General features: G+C 36.9%; 1 protein-coding gene across 5 annotated transcripts; it reads right to left on the bottom strand.

Moving 5' to 3' along the window:
- Positions 1-1752: 1752 nt before the first annotated feature.
- On the bottom strand, positions 1753-19997 carry LOC120628839. 5 transcript variants are annotated; one of them, XM_039897467.1, is made up of 11 exons: positions 19851-19997; positions 19516-19633; positions 17011-17182; positions 16386-16471; positions 13219-13337; positions 12257-12479; positions 9449-9576; positions 8544-8647; positions 7853-7945; positions 6520-6660; positions 1753-4861 (listed from the first exon to the last, which is right to left on the bottom strand). In XM_039897467.1, exons 2-11 carry the CDS (start codon positions 19561-19563, stop codon positions 4791-4793), a joined length of 1185 nt encoding a protein of 394 aa, XP_039753401.1. In that variant the 5' UTR covers positions 19564-19633; positions 19851-19997; the 3' UTR covers positions 1753-4790. The 5 variants fall into 5 exon arrangements, with proteins under 5 accessions (XP_039753401.1, XP_039753400.1, XP_039753402.1 ...); XM_039897466.1 differs by having other exon boundaries at positions 19516-19997; XM_039897468.1 differs by having other exon boundaries at positions 6520-6657; positions 19516-19997.
- Between the last annotated feature and the right edge of the window lie 242 nt (positions 19998-20239).

The raw sequence follows: 20239 nt of genomic DNA, 5'->3' as shown, positions 1-20239 counted from the left end.
GTGCCTATGAGTTATTTTTAAGACATAATGGTGTTACAGGCTGCGTGAGCGAACGGATTGAATAGGTCATAAGTTTAGTTTTACAGATATTTAATGTTAAAGAGTGGGAGACTAGCCAGTCAAAACCACGTTGGGAAGTTGATAAAAGGTCAGACCAAGATTTACCGTAGAAAGTTAATGCAGTGTCATCGGCGAAGGAGACTATTTTGCAGTTGGGTAGACGCAGGTTACATAAATCATAAATGAGAAAGAGGGTTGGGCCTAAAATGCTACCCTGCGGGACGCCATAGGAAATTGGTAGCTCATCACTCAAGTGGCTATTGATTTTAGTGATTTGGGAGCGACCAGAGAGATAGCTCCGGAAAAGATTTAATTGAATTCCACGAATACCCATTCCTTCAGTTTAACTAAAAGTGAAGGTATGGGTACCGTGTCAAATGCCTTTACAAGGTCCGAAAAAACGGTTAAAATTTCTTCACTTTTATTCAGATGGTTAACTACGTTATATGTGAGCTCAAGTACCGCTTCCATAGTGCTTTTATTCTAAAACCGAACTGTTGGGAAGAAATTAAGCTAAAATGTTCGAGATAACGAACCAGCCTTTTGCTAACCAATCGCTCAAGGACGTTTGACAAGGCAGTGGGAATAGCAATAGGGCGGTAATTGTTTATTTCTTTGGCATCACCACTTTTAAAAATAGGGATTACAATTGCCTTTTTGAATGCCGTTGGGAAAACATTGGTTAAAAATGTGCCAGAGTATTGGTGCCAAAATGTGTGCGTACCTAATGAGTATTATTGGCGGAATCCCATCGCAACCAATGGCAGCGTTAGCTTTTAAGGAAATAATAGTGGAAGTTATTTTGTCTTGGTCTGTTTGTTCCAGAACAAATGAGGACAAACAATTTACTGAAAAAGAAGTTGTAGAATAAAGTTTATGTGGAGAAATCTGCTTAATATTATGTGCAAGATCTTTACCGATATTTACGAAGAACTTGTTAACATTGTTACATGTTTGTATTGTAGAAGAATCGCTTAATAATAAATAGGAACTGTGTTCTTTGGGTTTTGAAGTAAAACAAATCTTTTTAAGAGTGTCCCATAATTGTTTAGCATTGTTACCCGCCTTATTAATTTCTTGGGTATCGTATATTTGCTTTGTTTTTTAAAAATCTTAACATAAAAATTTCTGTAGCGTTTATAAGTAAGTATAAGAACTTCATCGTTTGGAAACTTTAACTTTTCTTTTTAAATATTGTAATAGTACTTTGATTTCTTATAAAAAATATAAATATTTTAAATTCAGTCAATATTCAAATTGTTTTTTTTTTCGACAATTATTTCAGCATTAGGTTAGATGATATTAATAAAATTACATTAATTCGTTATGACCACTGAATTTATGTCCGTTATGTTAAATTTATTGAAGCTTAATAGGTGTGACGCCGTAGCGAGGAGGTGTCTAAGGAACTAAAAATTAAATCAGGTAACGCTATATGCATAGTTCCCGAGCGGCAATGCAAATGGCGACAGAATATAAACTGTCAGGAATCGGTATCGTTAAAAGAAGATTTCCACAAAATTTTCCTTTTTTTTACCCTGTCCGAGCATAAAATATGTGTGGTGGTTATCCCGGTTGCGGAAGCAACGCTGTGTCCGGTAACTGGGCAGAGTCGCCAATTTCTGCTATTGGACGTACTTATCTATTAAAGATTAAAATTTACAAGCTTACTTAGTTCCTATTGCTCTACAATGTAGCAGTATGTTTTTCCCACAGCTGGTATTTTGAACACCTATGGTATTCGTTGCAGATAGGCACCGAGGATAAATCTCTGCGGTTTTTTCGATACTTTTATACTAACCATTTTGATGTGATTGTTTTATTTGATAAATGAAAAATATATCTACTTCACTGTCCTTCAGTGATTGGTTGACAGCGGAAGAAACTGAAATAATTTCAAAAGAATTATCCAGTTAGGTAGGAATAGAAGTGTTCTAGACCGTCATACCTGCACGGTGAATCGGGAAATCCGAGAGACAGGAATTTCTCGTGCGGATGAAGGAGCCTTTAGAATTTTCTATTCAATAAAACAAGTAAATCTATTCGCAATAAATATATTATTATATCAATAATTATTCATAATATATTTTCATAATTAGATAATATTGGATAAGGCTACAATAATTTTAGCGTAAGGTTTACAAACGCTCTCACAAATGTAGATTGCCTAACGTACCGTCCATACTGACGACGGTGCCGGTAACATACATGCTGATATTAAACTAAACTTAGTCTATTTTTTTAACTTGTCTTAATATGCAAACAAATTATATTGCTATATATTGTTTATTAGTATAAGCTTTATTATTTTTAAGCATTTTCAAAACGATATTTTCACTAGTAGGTCATTAAAAGATTGTTAATATAATAAGAGATGCAAACCAAAATGGAGTGTAACAACAACTACGACTAAAATGATAATAATAAAGAAAAAGGAATGTATTGTTATTTTTCGCGACGATCGTCTGCCGACATGACTGAATAGCAAATAGCAACAATAAAAAAAGATACATAAAACCTAGAATACACAGGCGGTTTTTTTGGATTAAATTTGCTGTTTAGTCTGTGGTATATATAACAAATAATACTGCTTAGGTTTGTACTATTGCCTGACTTCAGTATGAACGGTAATCAAACTTAATGGCAGACAACGTGATAATTAAACGTTTTGGAATCAAACATAACTAACGCTCATTTAGTAAAGTATACTTGAGCACATTTTATTATTTGTTTTACTTTTAATCAATTGCATTTATTTGTAACAATCGTAATTTATTATTCTAAATCAAGTAATTATTCAATTAATAATTACCGATTAGGTATAATTCTTATTATTTTATAAAATATTCGAATCACTAATGGAGTTTTTACAACAGGCCCTACAGGTGAGCCGTCCCATTTGGTACGAAGCTAGAGTAAGAAATATTAAAACGTCATTAATAGACCTATATAATCGCTATAGTGATGTTTTATCGATTAAACGGTTATATAGCTCTTATAGCGTTTAAGATCTTATATAGATCAATTCGACTGTATATATGTTATCTCTAAACATCCTTGACGGGTCTTAGAGCAGTGCTATTCTATTTACATTGTACTTTCTCTTTATGCCAATTTATAGTGAATGTAAGTATTCAAGCAAATGCATTACTGCTGAGAATCTGTCCAATATGTTTCACGAAGTTTTCAAGTTGACAGATTTACGTCAACTCTAAAAAATGATTTTGTTTAGAAACTTATACTCGAGGATCTGTCATTAAACCGTGAATAAACATTATTGCTTTTAAATAATATGAATATTTTATAATATTTATTATCATCAATTTGGAATTTAAAGAGCTGTCTAATTATTTCTACGAGAACAGAAGATAGTAGACAAAAACCGCACCGGCAAAATAAATAATTTTTTATATTCCACTTGCTCCAGTAGACTATTCTTCTGAATTTATTTTGACGATTAAGAATTTGTTGCTTTTATTTGGTTGATTTAGCGTACGATAAACCTAAATTGATTAAATTGATAAATATCTTTATTCAATAATTCAATTCTTATGTAAATACGATAAGTTTTGATGACGTCACTACAGCTCCGTTGTAATATAGTTTACGATCGTCCAAGTGCTGTTGGTATGTCATGATCTAGGCACTTACTATTTCATTGTATTGGTGTAATATATTATCTACTGTAATTGAATTGTGTAAGAAAATCTATAAATACACGATGATTTTGACATTACATTTATTTATAAATGCATAAGTATAATAATTGAATTAGGTACATAATTATTATTTGTCGCTAAAATGCACGAACAATATTATTTTGTTGAGGTAACATTTGAATCCTACAACTAAATCACATTTTATTCCATTACAATTTAACACGAATATATCATTAGTGCTACTTGATACTAAGACTTGAGGCAATTTAAAAAAATGCAAAAATTGTACTGACAATTGTTTTCCGATCGAGAACTGGTACATCTGATCAAAAACCGTTTATCCGGTAAAATGTCGATTACGTCACTTTCCGAAGATACAATAAGTTCAGTAACTTGACTGTCATTAAAAAATGGAAATTGTTTTTCGTAACAGGTACAAGAATCATTTAAAAAAAACGTTTTATAATCATATGTAAAACTTAACATAAGTATTAATTAATAGGGCACTAGAAAAAGCAAAATCGTAACACTGAATTCTAAAGATAAACTGTTTGGGTACAAGGCAGACGTATCAATTTAGAATTTTTGAATTTGTTGGATTTTTTTGGGTTGGCGGTTTTTCAAAATTAACTATAAAACTTGTAAATATTTCACAATTGGTGCGTCTGCGCAGTGCTGCGCTAGTGTTACTAGTACAAAATGATTTTATATTTAAAAAAAATACGAACACGCATCGAGTGTAAACTTGTTACAATTATAAGTTAAAGGTTATGGAAATTTATAAGTTGCTTTTTTTTAATAATAAACAGTGTTGTTTTTTAAAACATGATTTAGCTTATATATTCATGGTATAGCTACGGCAATCACAAGTCTTGAGTTTCAATACAAACGTGTCAATTTCGCCGAACACGACAATTTAAAATTTGCCTCTAGCAACACTACTGACGTCAGTGATGTGCTGACTTGTTACAAAGTAATCTGTGGTGAGTTAGGTACGAGTTGTATTTGTCACTGGTCTAGGTAAATAATATAAGGCTATATTTGTGAGAGTTTCGTAATCCGCTGCGGTAGTTATGTGTGGTCGCTGTGCTTGCGCTGCGAGCGTCGCGCCCGTGACTTCGCGTCACCTCCGGGCGAACTTACTGCAAAGAAACATAAATAGGTTGGTGTATATCCGACAGACTATTTCAATCCATTTAAAAGTTTTTATTATAATATGATTTTCAAATACAACATGCCTATAGCTATTAAGGAGCTGCCATTTTTGAAATTCAAGGCAAGATTACGTGACTGGTTGGTTGTTAAATGCTATTACTCGGTAAGAGAGTCCTTGGATAATAAAATAAAGGTAATTTGTTTAGGTAATAATTGACCGGTGATCCTAGAGCGGGCAGTTACCTTGGCCACCGAATTAGTTTGGCCATCCAAAGGGGCAATGCTGCCAGCATCTTAGGAACTGTGCCTCGCTTCGGTGGTTTCAAAGACGTTTTAGATTTTATTTAGTTTTAAATAGTTTATTTTAGGTTATATTTATAAAAAAATTATTTTAAAGAATAAATAAATGCTATAGATTGACATCTATAGCATTGAGAAAAAAAATATATATTTAGGTACTAATTTAATTTATATGTTATTTTTTAATTGACTTGCATGATTATAAATTTATTATTCCATAATATAAAATTAATGACATTTTTATTATATTCAGCCGACATATTTTGATTATTTTGACTTTGTGTTTTTTTAGTTATTATATAATTTGTTTAAATTAAGATTTGCATGTCATATATTATGACTAAACATGTACCTACAATGTTTTATGCAAAAATTTTGAATTTGAATTTGAAAACCTGTAGTAGTACGCTTGAAGTTTCAACCCGTGTCACGCAAGCGACCGTACGGCAAATGATCTCCGTCAGTCTTCGTCAAGAATGGTGGTGATGTCTGACGTGAAGCGATAAATAATATAAAAGTCGCGCCGACTCTCATAGTAATTATTGACAGCATATAGCCCATCTAGTGGTAACTGGAAAATAATCATCTATATACAGAGCAACACTTCGTAGCACATACAAGGAACATGTCTGACGTCCTTCAAAGTGCCGCCCTCAGTGCATTAAACGGAGGCGTAGGAGTTAGGAGTTATGTGTCTGAAATTACACCGACAGCCATGCCCTTCAGGCCGAAACAAAGCAATGAGAATAACGGCAGTACTTTGCACACGAAATCTGTTACAAAAAGTTCTACTAATAGGTAAGTTAAACGTTATATAATCGCAATTACCTATATAATCTCTAATAAAAAAACGAACCGACGACTAAATAATATGTGAATGCAAAAAGCACAATAAAACTGCATAGATAAAGCGCTGCCACTTCTATAAATTCAGCATTCGTTTTCTAGCTGAGCAGAAGTAATTTTAAGCGATATTATTTTAACCAATCACTACACAATGGTTGTTGTATTTCAAATCTAAATAGGTATACAGAAATAAGGTTTGTATCTCTCTGTTACAACATTTTTAGTGACCGTTAGATTTCAGCTTCCTGCGGTATTGTCGATTTAACTTATAAAAGTGGCAGTACTAAAAATTGCGTGCAATAAATTTAACGATTATTGTTAAGTATATATATCATAATGTTAGTTTATTTATATTCTAAGTATTTTAATAAGATTTTTTCGATCCATGCCTAATCTTAATCAGATCTCTATCTGTTACCAACCAAAAGCCGAATTATTTGTTAATTTGTTATTTTAGTTACTTTAACGTTTGTTATGATAATAATCACATTTTCCTCACCGTTTCCGTGGGGTATAATTTTAGTAACCACTATTTTCAACTCTGGATAAGTGGAAAATGGACTCTCGTTCGATTTTCCAGCGGTAACTGGTTTTGATAAACTATCCTTATCGGTGCATATCGGTATAAATCGCGGATCTTCTGAAATTCAACAAAAAATAACAAAAGAAACCGTTTTTTCTCTCCCTTTCCTAAAAAAAGCTTGTCAAAAAACGCAAATCAAAGCATCAAAATAAAAATAAAAAGTTTTGTGCAGACTAACATAAGTTCTGAATTGGGTTAAATATAAAAAAAATGTTTAACATTCGGAGTACGAAGTCTCGTCGGTGTAGTACCAACAAGTTCTGAACTCCGGCATCATAAATTATGAGCTCAGTAGTACGACTGCACCCAAAGTGTACAACGACCGAAATAAGTCCGCTTCCAAGGTAAACATTAACGGACAAGAACTCTGCACCAGTTAAACATAACTGTGCCTTATCTTTAAGTACAAGAGCTATAGTAAATACTTTTGTATTCGCTCTAGTAACAAATTCGACTATCGAACTACTATAACAACAGAGTTAATAATTACTCATAGCCTCAGAGCCCAGAAGGGCCAGACCTTCGTTATTTAATAAAAGCTGAAAGTTCTTTTGCGTGTGTACTTTTTTAAATGTAACAACGACCAGGGAATAGATACCAGAGAACTTCTACTGTTCGAAATACCAGATCATTTCTATACTCCCACTGAACAATCTCCCATCTGATGTGTTTCCTCAAAAATACAATCTAGGGTTATTCCAGGGGCGGATAAACAAATTCCTTAAGCCGGCAACGCATCGGTGGCTCCTCTGGTGCTGCAGATGTCGGGTGACCCACTTGATCGTTTGCCCGCTATTAATATAAAAAAAAGATAGTTTGGGTTGTGGTTACTTGGGCAGGTAACAGGTAGCAAAGGTGTATAAAATAGTACCTTAAATTCTTTAAAGTATAAAGCTCAATTTTTTTTAATTTTACTAGGGTCTTTAGAAACTTCGTCATCTATTTCCGGACACATATGACAGTTGCTACCCCCTGCCAGACACCCCTAAACTTAAACAGTATAAAAGTTAAATTTTATATGTGTTACTTGGGGACCTTTATTAAATAACGAAGGTCTGGCCGTCGTGGGCTCTTGCTCTATAATATTTAGAACAATTCTGATGTAAAAATCGGCATAACGTTATATAACTTTAAACAAAGAATTTTCCACTTTATGTTATCGTGTTTGAATAGAGAAAAACTAAAACAGTGTTCAGTGCCAAACAGTTAAACTCTAAACTGATTTAAACTACTTATTTAAAAGTTTTACCTGATGGTTCTTCTGGACTTTTTCCGTTAGTGGTTTCTCCGTTTGTAGATTGACTCTTTTTGTTTTTGTCATAGCCCCGTACCCGTGTATGAGCTAAAATAATTGATATTATTAAAAAAATTATAAACTTGATTTGAAGTAGATCTGACGGAGATCTTGAGAGAGAGATTTAGGACAGCACTTCAGAATAACTACAATAGTTTAATCCATCCAATCCTATGAGAGGTGGCCTTTAAATGTAATACCTAAACTAATAACACTAAGTGAAATAAATCGTTTCGTAAAGCTTAGCAGATATCACTTTTAATTATGGAGTCATCTTTTGCATGAGAAGTTTTATATCATTATTATCTTATCGGCCCACTGCAGGGCACGGATCTCCTCCCACAATGAGAAGGGGTAAAGGCCGCAGTTTACCACGCTGGCCCAGTGCAGATTGATGGACCCCTTTACAAAAAATATGTAGAACTCTCAGGCATGCAGGTTTCCTCACGATGTTTCTCTTCACCGTCGAAGCAAGTGATATTTTAATTACTTAAAACGCACATAACTGAAAGAAAAGTTCGAGGTGCTTGCTGGGATTCGAACTCGGTCTCCCGAAAGTGAAGTCGAGCTCCTACCCACTGCGCTATCACCGCTTCTATATTATTTATAAATATACAGTATCTTTGTATTGTAAATAAATGCTTACGATTAGCATACACGGTGGCGCGAAGTGGCTGCCCGACGGCTGTGAGCTCTGGCAGTGTGAGAGGTCTTCTGTTGTTTCGATTTCGTGATCCCATACTGTATTCTCTGTGGGTAAACAAATATTTTGTTAATATATAGCAAAGGATCAGTTCAATTGAAAATCAGCATCATTTCCAAGCTGATGTGGATAAGAAAAGGTTAGCAACACTGACCGTCCACACATTAAAATGGTAATGAAAAACTGCCTTTCAATCAATGTCCGGCATAAATCCAAAGGTCTTATTAGATTAACCACACTCTGTGTGTGTGTCAATCATCTCAATGTTCAAACTGATGGAATAATTTTAATAGGTCCTTCCCTATTTGCAATACGAGTGGGAAAGTCTTAAGGTACCTACTACATGGGTACATAATTGTGCTAATTTTGTGGTACATAAAATATCTCTAAATTAAACTAATTTGGCAGGTCGATAAGTAGCCTAGTTAGCCTTTTCAAAATGCTCCCTGTAAAAAGCATTGCATTTCATTTAGGTCATACAGCATTGCATCGATATGAAATCCTATGAACATATAAATTGATAATCGGATAGGTTTATGAAGGACTATACAGTAGGTACCTCATCCCTACTATGAGCTGTCAAAATATGATTCCAATTTTATTTTTTTAGTTACCCCTTTCCAGTCCCCACCCATCTCAGATACAGAAATGCAATGGTATATAATCGTACAGCCAATATCATCCTAAATTTGACTAAGCGTAGTGTTCGTTGTTGGTTTTTATTCCTTCAAGGCAGGCGAAGACCGTTGAGCATACAGCCTGGTGTAGTGCTATACTTGACAACTGGAAACTTGTTTAATAATAGCTAGTAAATAAATATTGGAATTAACGAATAAGCAGACACTTACTCTCTTAGTGGTTCGCGCCAGAAGTCAGAGTTGTGCACGGGCGGGAAGTGATAGTGATTCTGGTAGCCAAAGCTGTCCAGGCCGCTAGCGCGCAGTGACGCGTGCAGGGAGTTCTTCATGCACTGTAACTGTTTCGCTAATATTTAGTATTGCAGCGGTCATACATTAATCTTTTTTTTTTAATTTCAGTACAAGTTAGCCCTTGAATACAATCTCAACTCGCAGTACGTTATGGCAGCGGACTAACCTGTTAGTAATCGGAATAGTTATCGGTAACTAGTTGCGTGACAAGACGAGACCAGAGAAAATTGAGAAGTTATAGTTCTGCCGTGGATCGAAGCCGTGACCTCCCTCCTACAAGACCACAGCTCTCACAGTTATTCACACGCGTCTGGTAGAGACGCGGGGAAATCCGTTAAAGGCCAGAGGCCTTCTACGGCAGGTTGCTGGCCGCGTGCCGTAAGTACGGCACGGTCATTGGATTTTTCCGGCGGAGATTTCCAGTGTAGATAAAGATGACTATTTCTTAATTTTCTTCTTTGTCTTCGTTGTCGTATTAATTGTGGAGAAGAATATCTCTGGGACAGGCCCTCTTGTCAGGTGGCGGGCGTGCCAGGGGTCGATGATAGTGGTCAAGATATCCCTGGCTCGCACCTCTAACATTTCATAGTTATGTACGTTTAGAGGAATTAAGTATTACTTGCTTTAAAGGGACCAATTTTAAATTCCATCAAAACTATTCAATGTAAATGTAATATTTCAACATTATTAGTTAATTCACGAGTTAGTTTTAAAAATTTACAGCTCTTTCGTAACTTAATCTAATAAATAGGTGGATATATAGAATATTACTATAACTCGTGCCAGTAAAGAATAGAATAAAAGGTGGCCGATGTCGTGCTATCTCTTTCGCACAATATAGCAGCGTGCCAATGAGCGAATGAGACAGTACGAAAAATATATGAATAGCTACTTCTATTCTAGTTATAATTGAGGCAACTTTAGTCAATTCATTTAAACAAAGGATTACTACGTTACGGGGATTTTAATTTACTACCTTGCAATGTCTATTTTATTAACTAACAAGGTAATTGCTATATTATGATTTAACAAGTGATCAATATAGACGGAATACAGTAAAATCGTGCGTGTGTAAAATACTAAAGCTAGGAAGCAAGTACGACGGCGCGGAAACGGAACAGAGTAAGAAAAAAAAATGAAAATTTAGGCAACCCGCACACGACGCGACAACGCGCGACGTCTTGAGACAATTTTCTCAACCATCCTTTATAAAAGATTTGTACGTTCCTAATCGAAGGTCGGTTTCGAGTATCGATACTCAGGAACATCAGAGTACTTAAAATAAAGTTTATGCCTCGTAATAAAGCTTAAATTTGCCCGCGTTTCTACAGATCGTAATCAGGATTACGGATAATGCAACTCAAAAACTATAGAGATTAAGTCAATTTTGGTTTGACGTTACAATGTTTCGATACTCAAACCGAATCTGCGATTGCGAGCGTTCAATTCTTGCGTTAGCGTTCTGATCTCTTCAGGCGAATCGATAGTCCGTCCGCGCCGGCAGTATACTGCGGCTTCTTTGGAGACTGCGCACAGATACGCTATATTTGTCTTTAGCAAGACATTTTGTTAATACTTATGTTTTTGTAATTTATGAGTGAAATTATCTCAGTTATTGTGTTTGTAATGTGATAAATATTAAGTTGTATTGAATATTTTATTTCGTATATTGGGGATGGTAAACTGCATCGAGATGCAAGCGTACTGCGCACAGCTCTATTAATTATAGAGTTGCTTCGCTGACCTCTTTTATATACGCCGAGCTAGCTTTGAACAATGTCATACGTTAACATTTTTGACTCGATAATAATGTATTTAACGTTAGTTATGCCAAACGTTCTTAAAAATAGCAACTTACAACGTAAAAATACAAATTTCTGAAGGTTCTATTTAGGTGAAGGTCCGTGAATAAAAGTCCATTATATACTCAAACTGACGTGGACCTAATATTTTGTTATGATATCTTTTCAATGTATTGTGGCTTTTGTAGTTGAAGACAGAAATTACAAATTTTTAGCGTTTCTTAAAGAAAGTACAGTGGGTACATTGACATTATATGAGTTAGTTTTAATACTTCTACTTCTAACAGCGCATTTTAAATGGCAGAGCGTGAAAAAATACTTCATAACTATGACCGCGTTATGCGTATTATATTTGTAAGTGTTTTAAAGCCTCAGAAATGTCTCAGGTTGAATATTTTTTACGCCAATAACAAGAAAGACCTTCAACTAAGTGACTTCAAAAACTGTGTGCCCTGAGAGTCAAGTTAGATGTTATGATGTACACGTGTTCATCAGCACGGCCAGCAGGCAGATTCTGTATCTCAATTGAGACCAAATTTAGCTAGCTCTTTAACTGAGTTCATTTCAACTCAATCGGTAGATAATCAATCACGTAATCCTTACGTATATTATATGTATGCGCAAGTGTACTGGTTTGTTTGTCCTTCCTTCACGCCTTAAATCAGCAACCGATCAACTTTATTTTTGGCAAAGAAGTTAGTTGAAAGGAGAGAGGTTATTTGTATCCCGTGGAAAACCAAAGGTTCGCACGGGAATTGTAAAAAAGCGTTACGAACGCGGACAACAGTTAGTGTAAAACAATGGGTGTGATATGATGACAATTTTCCACAGTGGCTAGCTAAATTTGGTGCCAAGTAATACACAGGATCGGCGCGCAGGCGGCGTGTACAGAAGGGGTCAGGAGCGGGGGCCGGGGGGCACGTACGTGCGCGTGTCGTGCGGCCGCGCCGTCGAACAGTAGGTTGGTGACGCCCGCGCCCCCGAGTACCTCTCGCCGCTGCCGCTCGGCGTCCGCGCGCAGGCGCCGCACCAGCCGCTCCGCCTCGGCCAGCCGCAACCGCAGCTCGGCGCGGCTCTCCGCGCTGCCGTCGTCGCCGCTGCCGCCCGCCTCGCTGCCGCCCGAGCGCAGCTCCAGCTCGCGCAGCTTCCTGCACAGCGGCACTGAGCCATTAGTAGCAGCAGAGCTCATGCGACAGCTCGTCCGGGAAGTACTACCGCCATGCTCAATTCTGTCGCGGGCGCCGTTGCTGGTGTAATTACAGGGACATTGGTCACCCGGCCAAGTACGGAGACAAGCCCAGGGAAGGAAGAAGAAGGTACATGAGGATCAGCACCTACGCAGAGGCGGAATTTGTAGGTTAGATCGTGCATGCCCCGCGGAGTGTTGCTCGGTTTGTAGATGGTTAGGTTAGGATGGATGGATGGATAGGATGTAGCGTAGTGGGTAACAAGTCATCGCACCTCTAACTTACTGGCATGGAGGTATGTGCTTAAATTACACTTGCTCGAACCATAAAGGAAAATATCGTGAACCTGCATGCCTGAAAATGGTCCATATAATCCTCTCGAGGTTGTACTGGTCCCGCGTGCAGCGAACCATCTTTCTGAGTCCAAGGCCGTGGGTTCGATTCCCAAAACTGGCAAATGATTTTTTCAGTGTAATAACTTAAATACTTATAATATACAGATAAACACCCATCTGTATATTATAAATACTTAAGTAAATTATTCATGAAAATGTTCATCAGTCATCTTAGTACCCATAACAAGCTACACTTGCTTTGGGGGCCAGATGGCGATGTGTGTATTGTCGAACTATATTTATTTATTATTTATTTATGATTGAGCCGGTGGAATAATGGCTATATGTGGGTAAGGATTCCTTACTCTGCTTGCGCATCTACGAGTCTTTGAAGCTGTAGGGCCCGCGCTTCCGCCGCCCGCGCCTCGCCTCGCGCCGCGCCTGCCTCCTTCTCCAAGCGACCAACTTCTACACGTAATTTGTCCTAGAAAACACACGGAATGCCACAGGTGAAAGAGTACGGGAAAATATTGAAAATGATATCCCCCGATTATATCGCCTGTCAATGGATATAATGAACGTGTCCACCTGCTAAAGTACGGGAACGTAGAATAGGAGAAGTTTACATCCGTTTATTTACACACTGTATATTATTTGGATATTATTTACACTTGTGCGCCAGAGTGTTGATAAAGCTGTGGGAGAAGATACATTTTTATCATTTCCCAGGGGACATAATTGTCTCCTGCCCATGCTAGCCGTGCTGCAGAATGTTTGTAGCTTACAAATATTTACGATTCTCCCCATTATATGGTATGGTTTTGAACATTAATGGTACCTACAATAATGAAAAACCGACAAAGACGTGCCGCTTAGCAATTTAGTGTTCCGGGGCGATGTCGCGTAGAAAACGATTAGAGGTATAACTACCAAAATATCTAACAGGTTAGCCTGCTACTATCTTTGACTGCATCATCACTTACCACCAGATGAGACTGCAGTCAAGGGCTAACTTGTAGAGGAATAAAAAAAACTCAACTGCTAAATGAAATGAAGCGAATAACCGCCTGTTCGAGAAACACATCTAAAGTGGAATGGTATTCAAATACCACTCCATTTTAGTAGTGTACTTCAATATTAGTCGTGTACACGGATCCTGTAAGTTAATAAATAATAAATAAATAAATATACTACGACAATACACACATCGCCATCTAGCCCCAAAGTAAGCGTAGCTTGTGTTATGGGTACTGAGATAGTTGATGAATATTTTTTTATGAATAAATATTTATAATATACAGATAAACACCCAGACACTGAAAAACATTCATGTTCATCACACAAACACTCTCCAGTTGTGGGAATCGAACCTACGGCCTTGGACTCGGAAAGCAGGGTCGCTGCCCACTGCGCCACTCAGCCGTCAAAGTTCTTAATTCTATGTTGGTACTTATGTAACTTGTCTATTGTGTTGAGTGACCCATTGTGAACAGACAGAGTAACATACCACGTTAACATTACTAGCAGTAACCAATACTACTACCATACTATAGTATTATCAAACTAGTGTTAAACATAAAAATGAGAGAAGTTTTGAACCGACTTACAATAAAAGAGGAGGTCAACTCGGTTGTATTTTTTTGTGTTTGTTACCTACCTCAGAACTGATTTTTTTTTTTATGTGAAACTGTATACTTCCCATGTGGTCCTATTTCCATCGGGCTAAGATCTATTCATACAGGCGAAATAGATGATGAGGGAACTTCAAATTTTATACGAACACTATGAGAGACGAGGCCTGTGTACAGCAGTGGAATGTTAGTTGGCTACGGACAGCACTGATGCCCACCAGTGGAACTCTGGGATATTGATGCAATACCAGTTATACACTACCGCCAATCCGCAGTGGGCCAGCGTGGTGGACTACGGCCTTGACATATAACATCATGGTAGCTGACCCGAGCCCTATAGTGGGCCGATAATGGGCCGGTATGATATTTTATTATATTTTTTTTTATCCTGGCAAGTATTAGAAAACTATTAGTTGTATCTTTAAGTGATACCTACTTTAATAGTGTTACGTAAAGCAATTTGTCAAGGCGAAGTAGTAAACAACATTAGTGAAACGTTTGTGGACGAGGTTTCTAAATCTTGTACGATTAGTAGCATCGCTTGCATTTGTTATGATTCATTTCCATCAACGGTTAATACTGTTTTAAGGTAACGTTTTTAGTTATAAGGCAGCACAGTAAGACTATAGATAAGTTGTTGAAATAAAGTATTGTTTTGACAAAGTTATTTAATCGCAAAGTTTGGGACGAAAAAGGAAGTGTGATTTCATGTTTTATAAACTGTGACCTTTTTTATCGTCGAATATCAACAGCATCTTTGATCTATCCGATGCACAATAACAAATAAATATTCAAAATAGTTAATACTTACGCCAGTCATAAAAAATAGGAACATTTATTTCAGCATTTGGAAGCAGCTAAAGAAATTAGTTAGGTAATTATTCGAATATTTTTATTTCCGTTGCAATAATCGACCGCAATTGATTGAATTGATACCGTCGCCGCACCGCGCTGTTGCCACTCCATATAGGATGTTTCTTCTATGTATTTCGTCAGACTATTTGCACATATTATGTTTGTGATAGCCCAGTGGGTAGGAGCTCGACTTCACTTTTGGGGAGGCCGATTTCGAATCCCAGCACGCAACTTTTCAAAATTATGTGCTTTTTAAGTAATTAAAATATAACTAGCTTCAACGGTGAAGGAAAACATCGCGAGGAAACTAGCATGCCTGAGAGTTCTACATAATGTTCTCAAAGGTGTGTGGAGTACACCAATCCGCACCGGGCCAGCGTGATCGCCACGCTGGCCTACGGCCTTAACCCCTTCTCATGGTGCAAGGAGACCCGACTACGCTATTTAAAATATTGGGTTACATTATTGTAACTTTCTTGGGTACCTATATTTTATTTTCAAACAAATCACAGCCTATGTTACTTTGTGATTAATCAATTATTTATTGCTTAAAAAAACTTGTTAAATCGGTGCAGTAGATTCAGAGCATGTTTGGTATAGAACAAGAAAAAAATACTGAATTCAATTCATACGCGGCAAAAGGTAAACTTCTGAAAACCAACCTCAGAGACTGAGACTTAGGTTTTACCAAGTTCAAGCATCAGTCCCCACATTATAACTGTGTAACAGGTAGCCCTTAAGCAACATTGTATTGTACTTATATAAGTAATGTGAAGAAATAAATAAATCATTCATTCATTCGGATTAAGGAGGAGTATTAGGAAAAATATAATGTTTATTACTTTATACGTTATCTCACTGTCTTGCAGACTCTGTCGTATACATTCATGTGTTTTATGTCTCATTATATCATGACGCATTTTCGTGAAATTGAGTTTCAAAACACGTTTCTAAAAATCCAAAAATCTTCCCTCTATATAGTCATACTATAGGTATGCATACTTCGCGCAGTTTTACAGAATCAAGGTAAGTGTTTCGGGTCTTACCTCATTGCTTTCGACTGTTTCATCCGCCACAGGGGGCGCTGTCTTCACAGTTGCCTCTTTGTTGAAAATTAGTTGAAATTGTAAGTCTGGGAACAAATTATTGTACAGCACTTTAGTTTTATCGTATAGATTTACACATCCTGCAGGAATCTTAACATAGGTATTATGAAAATAAACTTAATTTGCTATACTCCGTGAAAAGCAAGAGAATCTGTATGGTGTAATTTATAATTTCTTCAATCCTTATACTCCACACCAAATAGATCGTCGGCAATCATGCAATGTAGGGTACATTGCATTGCATTGCTACGCACATTTCGAAACCGGAGCATCCTCAGGAGATGTTGTCTTTACAATGAATAATTATTGAAATATCAGCATGCACTGTAACTTTTCAATGTTATGTGCGTATAAGCAATTAAATATCGCTTGCTTTAACGGTGAAGGGAATATCGTTAAGAAATATGCATGCCTGAGTGACGCACAAAAAAATGAAACGCTACAAAAGTTAGAGTGGCTTGCTGGGATTCGAACTCGGTCCCTCGAAAGTGTAGCCGAAGCCCTAACAAGGCTATCACGCCTGTGTCAAGCATTTTTCGAGATTTGACGAGGAAGAAGTATGTACCTCTATTTCTCTCTCGCAGAGCCTCTATCTCGGCATGGAGGCCGCTCAGCATCAGCCGGTGTTGCTCTTGCAGGAACCTCACGCTGTGCTCCAGGTGAGCGACCCTGGCCACCGCGTCGCCGCCGATGATGAAACCCGCTGCGCCACTCGACTCGGGCGGTGATTTCTTCACCTGAAATTGCACACTCTTTAATGAATGTAATCGTAAATATAACTTTACTTCCTAGTTTGCGGAATGGATGACGAAAAAACGATTTCGAAACGAAACCTCGATGCCTGCACATTTTACTTAGTTTGTAACAAGTATTTTTTTTACTGCTGTTGCCCGCTTCTTTCTCGGTTGTTACTAATGTTTACAAAATTTACAAATCCCGAGGGAATATCAAATATTTCTTTATTCAAAAAGGCACATAGATAAAGATTGCACTTTTGATGCGTACATTACATGTAAAATATGACAGAAGTTAGTTGATGGCGATAACTAAATTAGTCAACTTAAAACTAAAGCTACGAGGGTTCCAAACGCACTGGTCTAAGAAGAAGGCCACAAGAAACTAAGCCGGTTGTTTTTTGTTATCACCATCTTACATTGTCATTTCAAACTATTAAATAAGCAACCTGGTTTGAGCAATAATTTACACCCAAGCATTTTTATCGTTAACGTAGTCCTTAATACTATTATAGGACTTTTCTATAAGCTTTCCTGGAATAAAAACTCTCCGTCGTTTCAACTTTTGTTTTTCAAATTGCATTCAATAGACTTTTTGGCATAGAATTAGTTCCCATAGGATTCCTCAACAAGTTTACCCTTATTGCATCTCATTTCATCCTACTTGTAAGTGCAGTTGCGGTCTAAGATGGTAACGGGTTCACCTGATAGGTGTGCGTTATCGTACCGCAACGCTAAGTCGCTTAGCGGTACATCTGTGTAGGTAGGGTTGTAACTAGCCACCGCCGAAGCCTCCCACCAGACAAAAGAGAGATATATTGAATACTTAGGTCATCCATGCTTCCATATCAATAATAAATGCGAAAGTCTCTCTGTGTGTGTGTTTATTTCTTTTTTACCAATAGGAAGTTCTGAAGGACCGATTTTGTCCGCATTCGATTCGGTTTTTTCAAAACACCGTGGAACGGTTTAATGTACCCGAGCTAAAAAGACTTAAATAGAGATCGATGTAGAGGCGAAAATAGGTAACCAACAAATAAATAAGACATACACACGTAATAAAAATATCAGTAAAGTCAATTTTTTCTTGCCTGTGTTATAAATGTAAACAATCTTTTCGTTCGATTTTTAAAGTAAAGATTATTTTATATTTTTAAGAAAATAATAAAAACACACGTGGCTAGCTAGCTACATAAAGAAAATCACATTTTACTTTGTTTGCTTCCATAAATTTTAGCTCACATTTAAAACATAATTTACACTAAAAAGTAATGAAAATGAAATAATGAAGTGTACCTATGGAAGTTAGGCTCCACCGCTGAAACGATATCAACTAAATTTTGCAAAAAGATAACATTTTTATGTACCTATTAAGTTAACAAAATGGTCTAGTTTAACAACATCTAGATATCATAAACGTGTCAATCACAGTGAATATACGTGCAAATCATTTGAACCTAAGTTTGAACTTCCAGTTATTGCAACTCACAATTTAAAAAATCACACAAAAGTAACTATATCCAAATTTTAATAGATAAAAGCTAAAGTGCATCCAAGTAATTCAACATTTAGATATCAGTTAGTCAGTTTTATTTTACAATGAAAGCAATTTGGAAATACGATTCCATAAGAACCCGCGTAAAATCAAACAGAACAAAATGTAAAGATATACCTTCTGGCATGCATTTCCTAGTCAACTTGAATTAAACTGTTAGCTAAGCTAATTGCATCGCTATCTGACTCACTTTCAGTCTTTAGTCTTTGTTCTTTGTTACTGAAGTGGATGCCTGAAACCTACAGCACTCCAGTCAATGCATTCATTTCAGCACCCCTATACAAACCTACAGTTATACCTACAGTTATGTATTTTACTTTTCAGTTATACTGCACTTGGAATTAATAAAATACAGTTTGCAAACTCTTTGTTTTCATACCACGTATCTAATAAAAACAATGGGAAACCCAGTGCAACTATAGATTTCCCATAAAGTCATTGACCGCTCAAACGTTCTTTGTGCGGGAGTTCTGTTATCAAATTTGCTATTTATTTACATTACTACAGATGCAATAACATTCGTTTGAGTGCTAAATATGCAAATTTTCACGCTTTATAAGGATATTGAACTTATATATATTTAGAAAAAAAAAACAAAGACACATTTAACATAACAAAAAACATCGCTATCAGAATACAATTTAGCAAACAAATCATACAAGATCATGGATAAGAAAATTCACTCCGAAATTATGGACAAAACATGCATTACATGAATCTTTGTTAATGATAACGAAGTTATTGCATTAACTAATTACACTGAGAGATGCAAAATACTCACCTGTAATTTAGCGAAGGGTGCACTTGGTACTAGGACCTTCGAGGCCATAGCTGCTCTGTCACAGAGGCTCTTCGACTGATCGGACCTTTGTTCCGTTCTACCTCGGAGCACGCGCGCGCTTGCAATGGAAAAGATCCGACATTTGTGCACGGCAAAATAAACGACGACCTTGCCCACTACGCGTAATAATTAAAAATAAAATCCACACAAATAAACACGATACTGCTTGCAGTGTTTTGAGGTAGTCTGATAGTAATGATGGATTCCTGGAGGTCCACCTTGACCTTGAACTAATGTTGGTGGGGAATTGACTGAGGAAAGCACTCGTTTCTTACCCGACAGCGAGTGGGTGGTATATTTGATTGGGATTACTTCATTTTTGAAGAGTTTCGCGTGCGAGCTGCTAGTCGCGGCAGGTGACGGGAGCTATGAGGGGCGGGCGTGCTATGCTATCGATCTGCGCCGCGCACCGTCCGCGCGTATCGCTGACTCACGGGATTGTATCTAACTCAGTGGCGGCGTGCCAACAGCATTGATGCCGCGTGGATCAGGGATTCAAAAATTCATAATTCATTTATCAATTAGGTTATTTATTTATTTATGCATACTCTTTATTTGCAAACTTAACGTTATAGGAAAGAGAGAAGGATAGAAAAACAAAGACAGAAGCAGAATACAAAAGGTAGACTTATAGCTTAGTAGCGATCTCGGCCAGGCAAAAACA

The sequence above is a fragment of the Pararge aegeria genome, chromosome 13, assembly GCF_905163445.1.
Source record: "Pararge aegeria chromosome 13, ilParAegt1.1, whole genome shotgun sequence".
Taxonomy (NCBI): domain Eukaryota; kingdom Metazoa; phylum Arthropoda; class Insecta; order Lepidoptera; family Nymphalidae; genus Pararge; species Pararge aegeria.
The sequence above is the reverse complement of the archived record's forward strand: the minus strand, read 5'-3'. Positions and strand labels throughout refer to the sequence as shown.

Coding starts and splice junctions, on each gene's coding strand:
- LOC120628839 (XM_039897466.1), bottom strand. CDS start 19,563: ATGGCCTCGAAGGTCCTAGTACCAAGTGCACCCTTCGCTAAATTACAG. Junction 9,577..12,256: donor CGGCCGCACGACACGCGCAC/GTACGTGCCCCC, acceptor TTAGCGAAACAG/TTACAGTGCATGAAGAACTC. Junction 4,862..6,519: donor AATTATACCCCACGGAAACG/GTGAGGAAAATG, acceptor GTTTCTTTGCAG/TAAGTTCGCCCGGAGGTGAC.